This window comes from Pleurodeles waltl, chromosome 6 (assembly GCF_031143425.1).
Source record: "Pleurodeles waltl isolate 20211129_DDA chromosome 6, aPleWal1.hap1.20221129, whole genome shotgun sequence".
NCBI lineage: Eukaryota > Metazoa > Chordata > Amphibia > Caudata > Salamandridae > Pleurodeles > Pleurodeles waltl.
Genome location: NC_090445.1, coordinates 6,495,215 through 6,510,576, shown reverse-complemented (window position 1 = coordinate 6,510,576; position 15,362 = coordinate 6,495,215). Strand labels below are relative to the sequence as shown.

General features: G+C 51.1%; 1 protein-coding gene across 1 annotated transcript in view; it reads left to right on the top strand.

The window, feature by feature from the left end:
* Window positions 1-15,362, top strand: part of CERCAM (cerebral endothelial cell adhesion molecule) — a 188,268-nt gene that overhangs the window by 112,945 nt on the left and 59,961 nt on the right. Inside the window, exons 7-8 of the mRNA XM_069236967.1 lie at window positions 8,396-8,472; window positions 8,909-9,015. Coding sequence (XP_069093068.1) covers window positions 8,396-8,472; window positions 8,909-9,015 — 184 coding nt within the window. The remainder of the gene's footprint in view (window positions 1-8,395; window positions 8,473-8,908; window positions 9,016-15,362) is intronic.

The window sequence follows — 15,362 nt, the reverse complement described above, 5'->3', positions numbered from 1 at the left end:
AGAGCAAATAGTAGTAACCTATAGTGACCCTAGGGGGAGCCCAAACCATATACTAAAAAAATGGAATGCAACCAAGGTACCCCCATCTAGGTAACTAAAATGTGTAGAGGGGAGCTGGGAGTACTAGAGTACAGAGGTAAGGAACACAGTACCCCCCAGAAACCAGGAATGCGGGAGTAAAATACTGGATTTCCCCCAAACCACCCCAAAGGATGAAAATAAGAAAAAGACACCCAGAGCAGACTGAAAGAAAACCAGCGGTGGATTCCAGAAGAAAGAAGACCTGTGGAGAGAGGGGACCAAGTCCAGAAGTCACAGTGGAGTCCAGGAGGAGTAGGAGCTACTACCCACCCAGCTGTACTTGAAGGAGTTGGTCGACATTGAGGAAGAACAGGTCAGCACTGCAGCCCTGGAGCCGAAGGAGAGTTCCTGATGGATGCAGAAGATGTCCCACGCTAGAGTGAAGATTGCAGACAGGTGTCGGTGCAAGAATTCCACCAACAAACCTTGGCAAAGGCAAACTCCTTCGTTAGTGGAAAAGTGGTGCTGCCGGGGACCAGCAAGGGTCAGGAGGACTCAACCCAGGAGTGGGAGTCACAGGGGACCCTCAGCGTTGCAGAGAGTCCACAGGAGCAAAGGTAGCACCCACAAGAGGCCCACAGGATGGGGACACAGGAGTCGCAGAAGAAGCCCACTCAGCACTACAGAAAAGGATCCCACGCCACAGGAGAGCCACGCAGAGGTCTGAGTGTCGCAGGAAGGAGTGCTGGAGCTGTACGTCACCTGAAGATTGCTTGGAGGAGATGCAAACAAACCTTGGCAGCTGCAAGAGATGCAGTGCACGGGGGTACTGTCCTGTGTGGGAAGGCAAAGGATTACCTCCACCAAAGTTGGACAGCTGGCAGAGAGGACCAAGAGGAGTACTCTAGACCACCACCTGTGATGCAGGATCCACGCAGCTCAGGATGAGAGGAGATCCACGCAGCTAGTTGTCATTGCAGCAGGTGCCTGCGGTAGCAGGGGAGTGACTCCTTCACTCCAAGGGAGATTACTTCATCTTCATGTGCAGGCTGAAGAGTTGCTGTCTTCTGAGTATGCATGGCCGGGGAAATGTTGCAAAGATGGAAGGTGCTGTGGAAACAAAGTTGCAGAAGAAGTCTTCTTTATTGATTGCAGCATTGTCTGTTCCTGGAGGGTCCAGTCGCGGTTCTAGTGGCCAGAAGTCAAAGTGGAGGTTGCAGAAGAATCATGCTGGAGTCTTGCAAGACGAATCGGAGGACCCACTCAAGAGAGAGACCCTAAATAGCCCTGAAAGGGGGATTGGTCACCTAACTAGGAGGGGGCTCGGACGTCACCTGCTGACCACTCCGATGCTCCCAGGGTTCCCTGCCAACTTTGGAAACAAGATGGCAGAACCCAGGGACCCTCTGGAGGAGCTCTGAGCACCACCCCTGGGTGGTGATGGACCTGGGAGTGGTCACTCTCCTTTCCTTTGTCCAGTTTCGTGTCAGAGCAGGGAGAAGGGGTCCCTGAACTGATGTAGACTGGTTTATGCATGGAGGATACCAAATGTGCCCTTCAAAGCAAACTAGTGGCTTGGGGAGGCTACCCCTCCGAAGCCAGTCACACTTATTTCAGAAGGGAGAGGGTGTTTACCTCCCTCTCCCAAAGGAAATCCTTTGTTCTGTCTTCCTGGGCTTGATCAGATCAAGCAGCAGGAGGGCAGAAACCCGTCTGAGAGGTGGCAGCAGCTGGGCTGCCCAGAAAACTCTGTAAGACTGGTGGTAGCAATGCTGGGGGGTCCTCAAAGGAGCCTCCAGAGTGCATAGAATCATACTTCCACTACTTGCAACAGTATTGGGGTATGATTCTGACATGTTTGATACCAGACATTCCCAGGTTCAGAGTTACCACTATGTAGCTGGACATAGGTAGTGACCTATGTCCAGTACACTTATAAAATGGAGTCCCCCACTCACAAAGTCCACGAAATGTGCCTGGAGCTTGTGGAGGCACCTCTGCTAGTGCAGGGGTGCCCTCACACACAGGTACCTGTACCCTGCTCTCTGGGCTGAGAGGGCCTACCATAGGGGTGACTTATAGTGACCTGGTGCAGTGACCTGTAGTGAAAACCTGTGCTTGCACCTTTTCACGCCGGCTGCAACGGCAGGCCTGCAGAACGCTTTGCATGGGCTCCCTACGGGTGGTAGAATAACTGCTGCAGCCCATAGGGATCCCCTGGTACCCCAATGCCCTGGGTACCTAGGTACCATATACTAAGGACTTACATGGGGGGACCCGAATGGACTAGTATGCCAATTATGGGAAGAAAAAGTTACAATTACCAAGTTAGAAGGGAGAGAGAATAGTCACTGGGGCACATTGCTTTGCTATGAGGCATTTGAATAAGACAAAGGGCAAGTCTATGAACCTGTGTAGTTGTTTAGCCTTTAGCCTTAGCGCGGACGCTAAATAGGCAGGACTCTGGGTAGGGGAGAGCGCGTGCTCAGCCAATTTCCCCATCATTGTAGTGATTTAGTGCCAAGTATGTTGTATGGGCGGGCAGGTCCACACCAGGTGGTAGAAAGTAGCTTCCCTCTATCCACAGCGTGGACATTCATGTGTTGTTTGGGGGAACATGCGTTGAAGCCGGTGGTGGGATAAATACTCTTGGTGGAGATAGTTAAACTGAGTAAAGCAGAGTTGTGGGTTGCGAGAGGCACACTTTATGTGTTGGGACGCCTTGGTCCAGACAATTGGGGATAATGGCGTCAATGCATTTGAGAAAGGCACTGTACAGCAGGGATACGACTTTTATAGGACCCCGTCCTGATGATAATGTGTGAAGAATAGGCGATGTTGAAGGTTCTGTATCTCCCTCCCGTCAGGTATTGTGTATGAGCTGTTTCATGGCGCAGTATGTTAGGAACAGTCCAGGGCCAATGTTGTAAGTGTCCTCTATATCAGTGTATGTCATGAGAGAGCCGTCCCTGAAGAGGTCCCCAACCGTAGTTAGTCCCGCTGCCGACCACGGTGTCAGCGTGTGGTGTGTGTTTAGTTCCCTTGTGCCCTGCATACTGAGCAATGGGATCCTGGGAGAGTTGGCTGGTGTTGGGCCCCTGCTTCGTACGAATCTGCACCAACATATTCGGGCTGTGCCCATCAGGTTATTGCCGTGTAGGGGAGGACGTGTGGTCTGTCAACCATGCCCTTTCCACTGTGGGGGAGGGCCGGAGCCAGTGAAGCGGCCATTGTAATTGTGTCGCCGCATAATATAACTCAAAGTTAGGCATACTTAGGCCCCCTTCCACTAGCAGATGAGATGTGGTAGTTAAGGCGACCCAGCGCCGAGTATTCCCCCACGGTAGTTATTACATCAGACCATGTAGTGAGCGGAGGAATGATCCGGACAGCACCAATGGTAGCGCAGTGAAACAATATACCAGTCTGGGTAGTATTACCATCTCTGCAGTCGCCACGCATCCCAAGGGTGAGAGTGGTAAGGAACCCCAGAAAGGCAGTGATCCGTGGATCGAGCGAATTGCTCGACCCAGATTGCCCTCCCTGAGGTCCTCAGCGGTGTGGCAAATTTGTATGTCGAGATATTTGAAGGTAATGTGACACCATCGCAAGCGATGTACTGGGAGAGTGCGCCACAAATGCTCTGGAATAGGGGCCAGCGGAAATAAGCAGGACTTCGTCCAATTCACACGTAAGCTGAATGAGTCCCCAAAACATCCAGTAGATGCATGACCCCTGGTACTTCTGCGCAAGTATATTAATGCATCATCAGCGTAGAGGGAGATGATGTCAAATATGCCCAGGTCTGGAATCCCCCATTGCTGCGCACGTAGTCGCAGGTGAGAGGCTAAGGGTTCAGTTGCTATCGTGAATACCAGTGGTGAGAGCGGGCAACCCTGTCTAGTGCCACGGCAAATAGGACAACTATCTGAGACAACGCGTCCTGTTTTCACTCGGGCTATGAGATGAGTACAGAATGCTAATTCAGTCCAAAAACCCAGGGCCGAACCCCGTGCAGCGCAGTGTCTCCTTTAAGTAGGGCCACCCAAGAGTGTTGAAGGCCTTTTCTGTGTCCAACAACATAGCTACTTTGTCATGATCCCCGCTTGAGGCTCCACTCAATAAACACAGGAGCCGTCTAATATTCAGGAAGGTGTTCCGTCCTGGCATGAAGCCCGATTGATCTTCGTGGATCAATTGGCTAATCAACTAGAGCAATCTGTTTGCGGGCACTATGCCCAGTAATTCACAGTCCAAATTGAGTAACGACAGAGGCCTATATGAGGCACATCCAAGGCATCTCGACCCAGTTCAGGCAAACAGAACTGTCTTGTAGCCATGGCCAACTAACCAACAAAGTCTTGCTGTACTGAGCGTACGTTTTCACGCATGGCAACCAGGACAGAACAAACACCACGTTTATGTAAATATCTAGGAGAAGTTGTTTAACAGCATCTGCAGTGGCATCTGTATCATGCAAACATCAAACACAACATCTGTGTTTGATGAAGAGTCTGGCACCAGCAGCTGGATAAACACATAATCCCAGCTGTTTGCAGGCTAAGCACTCTTTCTGTGGAAGCTCTCAGTTCTCAAGCTGTACTGCTATCTGGTGGGAGCCACAGTCCCTCCCTGTAGTACTCCTGAACACACTTGTATTGTTCACCTGAGGTCAAGCCAGACCTGGAAAGGTCCCTGTATGGCTGCTCCCATCTATGTAGACAGCATGTCCTTGTGGCTGTTACAAAGAGAGGCCGCCCAGAGCCCTGGTCTCCTTGGTCATGTATTTCTGTGACAATGAGGTAGTCATCAACCTGTTGAAATCTAAGGCGCCGTCTTTTAGCATCAAGAGAGACTTTCTCATGTCGGGGAGTAATACCACGTTGGATGAGCGGACCACAGTTCCGAAGAACTTCATTTGACCGTTGTTGTCATCTATTCTTTGGAGTCTGTGTTTATTTCAAAGTTTGGGGTGGTAATTGCAACCCTTAAAATATCATCTAATGCAAAGATTACACCCACCCTGAATTATGGGTCTCCAGTCTTCTGTCTTTACGCTACACAGCAGAATGGAGGCTCCCTTTGGCCTGAGTTTCTCTGTGTCAGTGCAAGGTATCTCTGTGGACCTGACCCTCTATCACCCATATCTAACGTACCTCATGCCGTGTTGAAGTGGGACTCCTCAGGCACTCTAGAGCTTGCTGGAGTGTCAGGCAGGACAGTGGTCTAATCCAGGTAATGGTGGTAGGGACTCCACTCAAACGGAGAGGGAGGTGAAAGTCTGCCCGGTATTAGCAAAGCATACTTGGGGGGCAAAAGAGAGAATATTATGGGAAAACTGTGCACAACAGAGGAATCAAAATGTGGTAATTTAAAAAACCTCTACTTCAAAGGAAATCACTCACTAACAGAATAGTGACAGTATGTAGAAGGCGTTTGTCTCCCACACTCAACGCAACACTGAGATATTAGACGCAGCCGTTCAGGCAGAAGAAGTCAAGGCAGTGATGAAACCTTGAAAAGTAACAAAACCCAGATCAGTTAACAGGACTCTCTACTAAAGCTCTGTATTTAACTACTGTTCTGAAGAGAAGACTACAGCTAGGTCAAAGGGGGGAGATGCTGTAATCGCATCATCGCCAAGCCAGGGAAGGATGTGAGATACTGTGCATCATGCAAGCCAATCACTCCGCTTAACATGCAACAGAAAACTGTCCACCCTCCTCAATGATCCCTGGACAGGTCCTTTCTACTCACTGTCCTGGTAGGCATGTATGGGCATAGCGTTCGATCACTACGTCCATCTGGCAGCAAGGATAGCTCCTAAGGTCTACCTTTCAGGTCCTCTGAGGTACAGAGACGCCGGGCAGGGGTTCCCGTTGTCATCCCTGCTCTTCACCTTGGTGATTGAGCCCCTGGCAGGTCCGGTTAGGCAATCACCGACTATGAGCACAAAATCAGTCGATCTCTGGATGATGTCCCACTCACTGTAGGGCCATCCCAGCCACCCTTCCAGAGGTGATTAACTGGAAATATTCAAAAGAGTGTCAGGCTATAAAATAGACCTTGACAAGGCTGAAGTTTTAAATATCTCTCTCTAAGGAGGGGACGTAAATCTTAAACCTGGCATATCCCTCCAGATGGGTGACAGGTCATATTAAATACCTTGGCATCAAAATAACCCCTGCAATATCATTCTGCTTCCATGCAAACTAGCCTCAGTTGATGACCAAAATAAGGAGAGACCTGGATACATGATTGACAATGTATATCTCGTGGTTCGGTGGAATAAATGCTTTTTTAAAGTAAATGTCCTTTCCTGGGTCCTCTATCTGTTTCAGGCCTTGACAGTCCTGATTGGCAAGATGTTCATGGCACAGATGCAGAAATGGATTTTGAAATTTAAATGGAACCGCAGAACACTTGGACTCTCCCAAAAGTTTCAGCGCCAACACAGCATAAATGTAAGAATGGCCATGCCTGATCCCTCCCTTTACTCTGCATCAGCCCAGGTGTGAACTGCGGCGGTATCTTCCAGGTCAGAGCCTTTGTCTGGGCACAAATGGACCAGGCACCACTGGTTAGATCTCTCGGGCATTTATTTGGATAGGAAAGAAATATAGGACCCCAAACGTGTACCTGTCACCCCAGGATGCACCAGGGTTTAGAGCTGGGGTGAGGTTGCAGGGAAAAGAGGGGGTACAATCTTTCCCCTACTCGCTGATCCACTTTAATGAGGAACTTGCTCCAACTGCAGATGGAGTACCCCTTCCAGAAATGGTGAGTAGGGGACATAGGATGTTATCAGAAAAGTTCTACGAAGAGTCATTCAAATCTTCCTGCAGTGAAAAGCTGAAGTTCATTAATGTAGAGCTTAAAGGCTCAGTAATGCACACATTAGGCACTGGATTTTACATCCTAGAATGAAGCAGGAAGGTATTAGGGAAACCTCCATTTGAAATTCTAATCCCTAACATAATTGGAACCAGAAGAGTTATTACTGGCTTATACCAAATATTCCTAGAAACCTTAACCAAAACGTCTGCAAGCATACTCGGAAATGCGAGCACATGTATGATAGACAGATCCTCCAGATGCAATGGGGACGATTGGGAGGGGCATTCATGGCTGTTCCGCTTCCTTTAAGGAAAGAGAGTACATTATAAGGCCTTGTACGACTGGTATTATGCACCGACGTATCATATATACCCAGGTATGAGTCCAAATATGGATGACTATTTGGTGGCACTTTTCCAAAATAACAGAATTCTGGGCTAAGGTGGTTAGAATGATGAAAACAATGTTGGGCTTCTCGCTTTCTGTACATCATAAAGTAATAGTCCTGGGCCTGGGACTGCTAAAATAAGAGAGTATAATCTCTGGAGGCTACCAAGGTGAAGATTGCTCTCAAATGGAAAAGAATGAGTCACAGCTCTGGATCATAGACTCAGGAACCTTTTAGGTCCGGAGCGTTTATGTTACAACACTGATAGTACACACATTGTTTCAGGGACTGTGTAATCCATTGCTTGAGGTCAGGTGTCAAGGCATGACAAATATGTTCTGTCCTCTAAGGTGGAGATCCATGCTCTGTTTATGGAGGGAGACACGGCTTCCCTGGAGAAAGTCAAGAAATGGGGCTATACCTTTCTTTGGCGTAGGTCGGGAAAAACACTGAATCATCGAGCCAATGATTAACTGAATGTTTGATGGCCTACTCGCTCATTAGGAGAGATGTAAGGGGGGTTTTAAGTTTTTCTTGAGTTTGAGTTTGAGATCTTGGGGCCTTATTCAGAGTTGGGACCTCTGCCAAAAAGTGTGTTGATGTCAGTAGCACTCTAACTAGAGTGGACGAAACATCTGACACATTTTGGAAGATGCCCTAGGCTGCTGAACTCTAAAAAAGGATGGACCGGATGATTGCAAGGTCATGGGTTGGTAGCTAAGTCGTGAGGCGAGGCTGAATCTGAGGTTGGAGGAAGGCTTGGGGACTGGATGCTCTGGTTATGCACCTGGCAGAGGATGGGTTCTGTGATGTTGAGATCTTGGCTTGGGGCAACTTGTGGGATGTAACTGAGTCTTACGCCAAGGAGTGGTCCTGGAGCTGAGGTTGAGGCATGGGAAAGGGGATTGTGGTGGTGTGTTTGAGTTGTGGTTTGGTCACGTGGGATGGTTGAGTTTTGGGTGAGGGACTGGCACATGTTGCTAAGTTACGTGGTGGTAGAGTCAGGGCTGGACTGTTGGGGTATGATGTTTCTCTTGAGTTGACCCATGATGGATGATGAAAACGAATGCTCAGTTTTATATAGAGCTCATTCAGCCCAGCAGCACTGGAAGTGTTTCCGTTATAGTATCTCATGTCTTTGCCTTGCAGTGTATGGCCACCCCATGTCTCCTTCCAAGTACGTCCACGTGCCCCCTAAACATCCAGACAAAATGGGCTTTGGAGAGGTAAGGTTATGTCCGTCTCTTGCTTGTTTCTTGGTGGCCTGGCTCTTATCACGTTTTGAGAGTTGGTACTTTGTGTAATGCCTCCCTCGTACCCCAAGCTGTGCCAGTTATATGAGCCAACAACTCCCAATTATAATTCACTGGGTTCAGCCAACACTTTTGGGGCTCCCCGAGTTGGAGATACCTGCATGTGGGCAAATGCCCCTCATCTGCAAGCTTTATTCCCCTTCTTGTTCACTGCCTCCTATGAACTCGGGGGGTTCCATAGCTTCTGCAGATCGCCACCTTGTCTTGATTTTGAAGAGGGCAAGGGAGTTCTGTCACTTCTACAGTTTCTCGCTTCTCCATGAACTCCTGCCATCTGCTCACAATCACAGACTTTTTGAATGTATCTCTGTGACTCTGATCTCTATGTTTTTTCTTCGGCTGGCTCCAGGTTTTCCTGATTAACCTGCTTCGGCGCCCAGACCGTCGGCAACGAATACTGACCTCGCTGTATGAGCAGGAGATCAGCTGCAGTGTCTTCGAAGCCATAGACGGCAGGTGAGAGATCACTGCAGGGTTACTGATGCCATAGACGACAGGTGAGAGATCACCGCATGGATACTGATGCCATAGACGACAGGTGAGAGATCACCGGATGGATACTGATGCCATAGACGACAGGTGAGAGATCACCGCATGGATACTGATGCCATAGACGACAGGTGAGAGATCACCGCATGGATACTGATGCCATAGACGACAGGTGAGAGATCACCAGAGGGTTACAGATGCCATAGACGACAGGTGAGAGATCACCGCATGGATACTGATGCCATAGACGACAGGTGAGAGATCACCGCATGGATACTGATGCCATAGACGACAGGTGAGAGATCACCGCATGGATACTGATACCATAGGTGGCAGGTGAGAGATCACCGGACGGATACTGATGCCATAGACGACAGGTGAGAGATCACCAGAGGGTTACAGATGCCATAGACGACAGGTGAGAGATCACCGGACGGATACTGATACCATAGGTGGCAGGTGAGAGATCACCGGACGGATACTGATGCCATAGACGACAGGTGAGAGATCACCGGACGGATACTGATGCCATAGACGACAGGTGAGAGATCACCGCATGGATACTGATGCCATAGACGACAGGTGAGAGATCACCGGACGGATACTGATGCCATAGACGGCAGGTGAGAGATCACTGCAGGGTTACAGATGCCATAGACGGCAGGTGAGAGATCACCGGACGGATACTGATGCCATAGACGGCAGGTGAGTTCACCGGAGGGTTACTGATGCCATAGACGGCAGGTGAGTTCACCGGAGGGTTACTGATGCTATAGACGGCAGGTGAGAGTTCACCAGAGGGTTACAGATGCCATAGACGTCAGGTGAGAGTTCACCGGAGGGTTACAGATGCCATAGACGGCAGGTGAGTTCACTGGAGGGTTACTGATGCTATAGACGGCAGGTGAGAGTTCACCGGAGGGTTACAGATGCCATAGACGGCAGGTGAGAGTTCACCGGAGGGTTACAGATGCCATAGACGGCAGGTGAGAGTTCACCGGAGGGTTACAGATGCCATAGATGGCAGGTGAGAGTTCACCAGAGGGTTACAGATGCCATAGACGGCAGGTGAGTTCACCAGAGGGTTACAGATGCCATAGACGGCAGGTGAGTTCACCAGAGGGTTACAGATGCCATAGACGGCAGGTGAGTTCACCGGAGGGTTACTGATGCCATAGACGGCAGGTGAGTTCACCGGAGGGTTACAGATGCCATAGACGGCAGGTGAGTTCACCGGAGGGTTACTGATACCATAGGTGGCAGGTGAGAGATCACCGCATGGATACTGATGCCATAGACGACAGGTGAGAGATCACCGCATGGATACTGATGCCATAGACGACAGGTGAGAGATCACCGCATGGATACTGATGCCATAGACGACAGGTGAGAGATCACCGGACGGATACTGATGCCATAGACGACAGGTGAGAGATCACCGCATGGATACTGATGCCATAGACGACAGGTGAGAGATCACCGGACGGATACTGATGCCATAGACGGCAGGTGAGAGATCACTGCAGGGTTACTGATACCATAGACGACAGGTGAGAGATCACCAGAGGGTTACAGATGCCATAGACGGCAGGTGAGAGATCACCGCATGGATACTGATGCCATAGACGACAGGTGAGAGATCACCGGACGGATACTGATGCCATAGACGACAGGTGAGAGATCACCGGACGGATACTGATGCCATAGACGGCAGGTGAGAGTTCACCGGAGGGTTACAGATGCCATAGACGGCAGGTGAGTTCACCGGAGGGTTACTGATGCTATAGACGGCAGGTGAGAGTTCACCAGAGGGTTACAGATGCCATAGACGGCAGGTGAGAGTTCACCGGAGGGTTACAGATGCCATAGGTGGCAGGTGAGAGATCACCGCATGGATACTGATGCCATAGACGGCAGGTGAGAGTTCACCAGAGGTTACTGATACCATAGGTGGCAGGTGAGAGATCACCGGACGGATACTGATGCCATAGACGGCAGGTGAGTTCACTGGAGGGTTACTGATGCCATAGACGGCAGGTGAGAGTTCACCGGAGGGTTACAGATGCTATAGACGGCAGGTGAGTTCACCGGAGGGTTACTGATGCTATAGATGGCAGGTGAGTTCACCGGAGGGTTACTGATGCTATAGACGGCAGGTGAGAGTTCACCAGAGGGTTACAGATGCCATAGACGGCAGGTGAGTTCACCGGAGGGTTACTGATGCTATAGATGGCAGGTGAGAGTTCACCGGAGGGTTACAGATGCCATAGACGGCAGGTGAGAGTTCACCGGAGGGTTACCAATGTCATAGATGGCAGGTGAGAGATCACTGGAGGGTTACTGATGTCCTGGACAGCAGGCAGAAGTTCACTGGAGGGTTAATAAGGTCATGTGCAGCGGGTGAGAGGTGACTTCCATGATCATCAGTGTAGTAGAAGGAGTCAGAGTTCATTGCAGAGTTAATGATGTCATAGGGGGTCATTCAGACCCCGGCGGGCGGCAGGAGCCGCCCGCCTGGCGGGAACCGCCGAATGACCGCACCGCGGTCAAAAGACCGCGGCGGCCATTCTGTGTTTCCCGCTGGGCTGGCGGGCGACCGCCAGAAGGCCGCCCGCCAGCCCAGCGGGAAACCCCTTCCCACGAGGACGCTGGCTCCGAATGGAGCCGGCGTAGTGGGAAGGGTGCGACGGGTGCAGTTGCACCCGTCGCGAATTTCAGTGTCTGCAATGCAGACACTGAAATTCTATGTGGGGCCCGCAGGGGCCCCACGACACCCCTCACCGCCATCCTGTTCCTGGCGGTCGGAACCGCCAGGAACAGGATGGCGGTGAGGGGGTCGGAATCCCCCATGGCGGCGCAGCTTCCTCAGGGCATCGGAAAACCGGCGGGCTTCCTGTTCTGACCGCGGCCAAACCGCCGCGGTCAGAATGCCCTGCGGGGCACCGCCAGCCTGTTGGCGGTGCTCCCGCCAACCCCGGCGGTCCTTGACCACCGGGGTCGGAATGACCCCCATAGACTGGTAAAATAGTTCAGTAGTGGAGTACTGATGCAGATACGAGGTCCATTTGACATTACATAAGCCGAAAATGGTGTCCGCAGAGTTACATGTGACATACTTGCCAGGAGATATCGCCTCCGGGGTCATCAAAGCCTTGGGTGGCAAATTATGTCACCATCGGGTTTCTGACTCCATAGGTGGCACTTGAGAGGTTACTTCAGATTTGTGGTCGCCTTAGACGGACGGAGAGAGTGAAATCTCTTATATCCTATGGGATTTATAGTTTAGTGGACAGGATATCCGTCACCGTTGTGATGGAGTAACCCGTCTGCCGAGTTCTACATCACGCCCTAAGTATTCTAACTTCGGCATAAGAAACACTGAAGAAACTGCATATGTTGGGCAAGGTCAGATTTACTATTCTCACTCCAGTCTAACAAACATTTGCAATAAAAACTGATTCTGATAAAAATACCCAAGGAATGTAAATAAACATAATAGATTATTTAATAAATATAAATAAAAACATAAAAATGTTACATCCAGAAATATTGGAAACAAAAATTGAAATAACTTTTAAAAAGTATTCTTGAACTCACACGCATAACACAATTTAAAAGAAAAGTATTTTAATATGTTATGATAAAAAGTGTTTAGTTATAATTTAACTATTTAAAAATACTTTACCTCTGTATTTCCCAAATACATTGGCATTCCAGAAAATAAAAAATTATAAAACATCTAACAAATACATAACTATATCAAACATTTCTAGTTTCACATATCAAACAACAGTCATTATTATGCACTTTAAGAATAACATTGTCCCCCAACCCCCAATAGACCACACAGTCCACAACAATACATAACAGAATAGTTTAAAACACATAAACAAATATCACCAGTTAAAAAAATGAAATATTTGAAAAAATACTTTCTAAATAAAACATTTCCATAATTAATGTAATCATCAGCTATATATAAATATTTATTATGTGTGTGTGTGTATATGTATATCTATATATATATATATCTATAGATAGGTATATTTATTTATATATATATTGAACACTACCTACCAAACCCCGAAATAAAATGCATGAAACAATTTAAATCTTTGCTAACCATGTAACTATATAAATAACAATGAAACAATAAAATCTTAATGAACTTGGCAGGAGATCAGTTATACACTTAGCACACTCCGTACCAGGAGTCTGCAGTCGATGCTCCGCCTCACTGCATTGTGTATCACACGCACCACCTGCTTGTGCACTGAACAGTGTGATGCGGCCCACCCGCTCCTGGGCGCCCCTCCGTTCGCTCGGCTAGTCACACGCATCACCCCTGCTTGTGCACTGAACAGTGTGATGCTGCCCACCCGCTCCTGGGCGCCCCTCCGTTCGTCCAGCTAGTCACACACACCACCCCTGCTTGTGCACTGAACATTGTGATGCGGCCCACCCACTCCTGGGCGCCCCTCCGTTTGCCCAGCTAGTCACACCCACTACCCCTGCTTGTGCACTGAACAGTGTGATGCGGCCCACCCGCTCCTTGGCGCCCCTCCGTTCGCCCAGCTAGTCACTCGCCCCACCCCTGCTTGTGCACTGAACAGTGTGATGCGGCCCACCCGCTCCTAGGCGCCCCTCCGTTCGCCCGGCTAGTCACACGCACCACCCCTGCTTGTGCACTGAACATTGTGATGCGGCCCACTCGCTCCTGGGCGCCCCTCCGTTCGCTCGGCTAGTCACACGCACCACCCCTGCTTGTGCACTGAACAGTGTGATGCGGCCCACTCGCTCCTGGGCACCCCTCCGGTCGCCCAGCTAGTCACACGCACCACCCCTGCTTGTGCACTGAACAGTGTGATGCGGCCCACCTGTCCTGGGCGCCTCTCCATTCGCCCGGCTAGGCACACGCAGCACCCCTGCTTGTGCACTGAACATTGTGATGCGGCCCACCCGCTCCTGGGCGCCCCTCCGTTCGCTCGGCTAGTCACACGCACCACCCCTGCTTGTGCACTGAACAGTGTGATGCTGCCCACCCGCTCCTGGGCGCCCCTCCGTTCGTCCAGCTAGTCACAGACACCACCCCTGCTTGTGCACTGAACATTGTGATGCGGCCCACCCGTTCCTGGGCGCCCCTCCGTTCGCTTGGCTAGTCACAAGCACCACCCCTGCTTGTGCACTGAACAGTGTGATGCTGCCCACCCGCTCCTGGGTGCCCCTCCGTTCGCCCAGCTAGTCACACGCACCACCCCTGCTTGTGCACTGAACAGTGTGATGCGGCCCACCTTTCCTGGGCGTCCCTCCATTCGCTCGGTTAGTCACACGCACCACCCCTGCTTGTGCACTGCACAGTGTGATGCTGCCCACCCGCTTCTGGGCGCCCCTCCATTCGCTTGGCTAGTCACACGCACCACCCCTGCTTGTGCACTGAACAGTGTGATGCTGCCCACCCACTCCTGGGTGCCCCTCCGTTCGTCCAGCTAGTCACACGCACCACCCCTGCTTGTGCACTGAACAGTGTGATGCTGCCCACCCGCTCCTGGGTGCCCCTCCGTTCGCCCAGCTAGTCACACGCACCACCCCTGCTTGTGCACTGAACAGTGTGATGCGGCCCACCTTTCCTGGGCGTCCCTCCATTCGCTCGGTTAGTCACACGCACCACCCCTGCTTGTGCACTGCACAGTGTGATGCTGCCCACCCGCTTCTGGGCGCCCCTCCGTTCGCTTGGCTAGTCACACGCACCACCCCTGCTTGTGCACTGAACAGTGTGATGCTGCCCACCCACTCCTGGGTGCCCCTCCGTTCGTCCAGCTAGTCACACGCACCACCCCTGCTTGTGCACTGAACATTGTGATGCGGCCCACCTGCTCCTGGGCGCCCCTCCGTTAGCCCGGCTAGTCACACGCACCACCCCTGCTTGCGCACTGAACATTGTGATGTGGCCCACCCGCTCCTGGGTGCCCCTCCATTCGCTCGGCTAGTCACACGCACCACCCCTGCTTGTGCACTGAACAGTGTGATGCGGCCCACCCGCTCCTGGGCGCCTCTTCGTTCGTCCAGCTAGTCACACGCACCACCCCTGCTTGTGCACTGAACATTGTGATGCAGCCCACCCGCTCCTGGGCGCCCCTCCATTCGCTCGGCTAGTCACACGCACCACCCCTGCTTGTGCCCTGAACAGTGTGATGCGGCCCACACGCTCCTGGGCGCCCCTCCGTTCGCCCAGCTAGTCACACGCACCACCCCTGCTTGTGCCCTGAACAGTGTGACGCGGCCCACCTGCTCCTGGGCGCCCCTCCGTTCGCTCA